This window comes from Corapipo altera, unplaced genomic scaffold (genome assembly GCF_003945725.1).
Source record: "Corapipo altera isolate COAL_440 unplaced genomic scaffold, ASM394572v1 57803, whole genome shotgun sequence".
Classification (NCBI taxonomy): domain Eukaryota; kingdom Metazoa; phylum Chordata; class Aves; order Passeriformes; family Pipridae; genus Corapipo; species Corapipo altera.
Window position 1 is genome coordinate 1 of NW_020893745.1, and position 1021 is coordinate 1021.

General features: G+C 62.8%; 1 protein-coding gene across 1 annotated transcript; it reads right to left on the reverse strand.

Annotated features, from left to right (window-relative positions):
* Positions 1-120: 120 nt before the first annotated feature.
* On the reverse strand, positions 121-934 carry LOC113942749 (E3 ubiquitin-protein ligase HUWE1-like; the record flags this gene model as incomplete). The annotated part of the gene is made up of 3 exons (XM_027633801.1): positions 841-934; positions 620-753; positions 121-292 (listed from the first exon to the last, which is right to left on the reverse strand). Coding segments are annotated over exons 1-3 (364 nt in total), but the record flags the coding sequence as incomplete, so codon positions are not given.
* Positions 935-1021: the final 87 nt, after the last annotated feature.

Consider the following 1021-nt stretch of genomic DNA (forward strand, 5'->3'; position numbering starts at 1 on the left):
CCCCCAGACCCCTGTGCCCCCCCTTAAACTGCTACCATGGCCCCCCCAAACCACCCCCATGATGCCCCCAGTGCAGCCCCACGGCCCCCCAGAGCGATGCTGTGGCCCCCAGGGCCATACTGGGGCTGGAGAACATGTTGTCGAACTCGATGATCAGGTCGTCGTCGCGGTCGAAGCGCTCGAAGCGCACGAGGGGCGACGCGTTCATGTCGGGATAGTCCTCGTCCAGCTCCATCTCAGAGCCATCGTCATCATCCTCCTCCTCCTCCCCCTCCTCGCCCTCCTCGTCATCCTGGGGGGGAGGGGGGAAGGTCAGCAGGGACCCCCAAACCAGGAACGGGGCACCCCGGCCCAAAACAGGGGAACCCCGACCTGGAATGGGGGAGTCTTGCCCCAAAATAGCAACCCCGGATCCAAAATGGGGGCACTCCAACCCTAAATACCCCTTCAAATCCGAAACAGGGGTACCCTGACCCAAAATTGGGTACCCTGACCCCAAATGACTGACACCTCTGACCCAAAACACAGGTACAGTCGGAACCCAGGTGTGTGAGGGGGGTCCCAGGTGTGTGAGGAGGGTGTCAGATGTACAGTGGTGTCCCAGGTGTCCCTGTCTCACCTGATCATCCTCATCCTCTTCCTCCTCCTCCTCCTCCTCGTCCTGGCTGTCATCCTCGTCCTCGTTGCTGCCACTGCTGTCCTCCTCCTGCGTGTGCTCCTCCTCGTCCTCAGGGTCCAGGATGTTCATGGAGTCTTTGGGAGGGGGCAGAGGGGGATGGGTCACACCCTGGCACCTCATAAACCCCCCCTGAACCCCCAAATTTGGGGTGGGGGTCCCACCTTCCCGGTTGGCCTGGAGGGTGGAGGCCTGGCTGAGGTTGGAGGGGGCCTCGTCCATCAGAACGTCTTCCTGTGACTCATCCTCTCCTGAGCGGCTCACTGGCGGGGGGGGTCACATCATCAGGGGGGTCCCCTGATGTTTGGGGGGTCCCTGGTGCCCAGGACACCCCGGTTTGGGGGG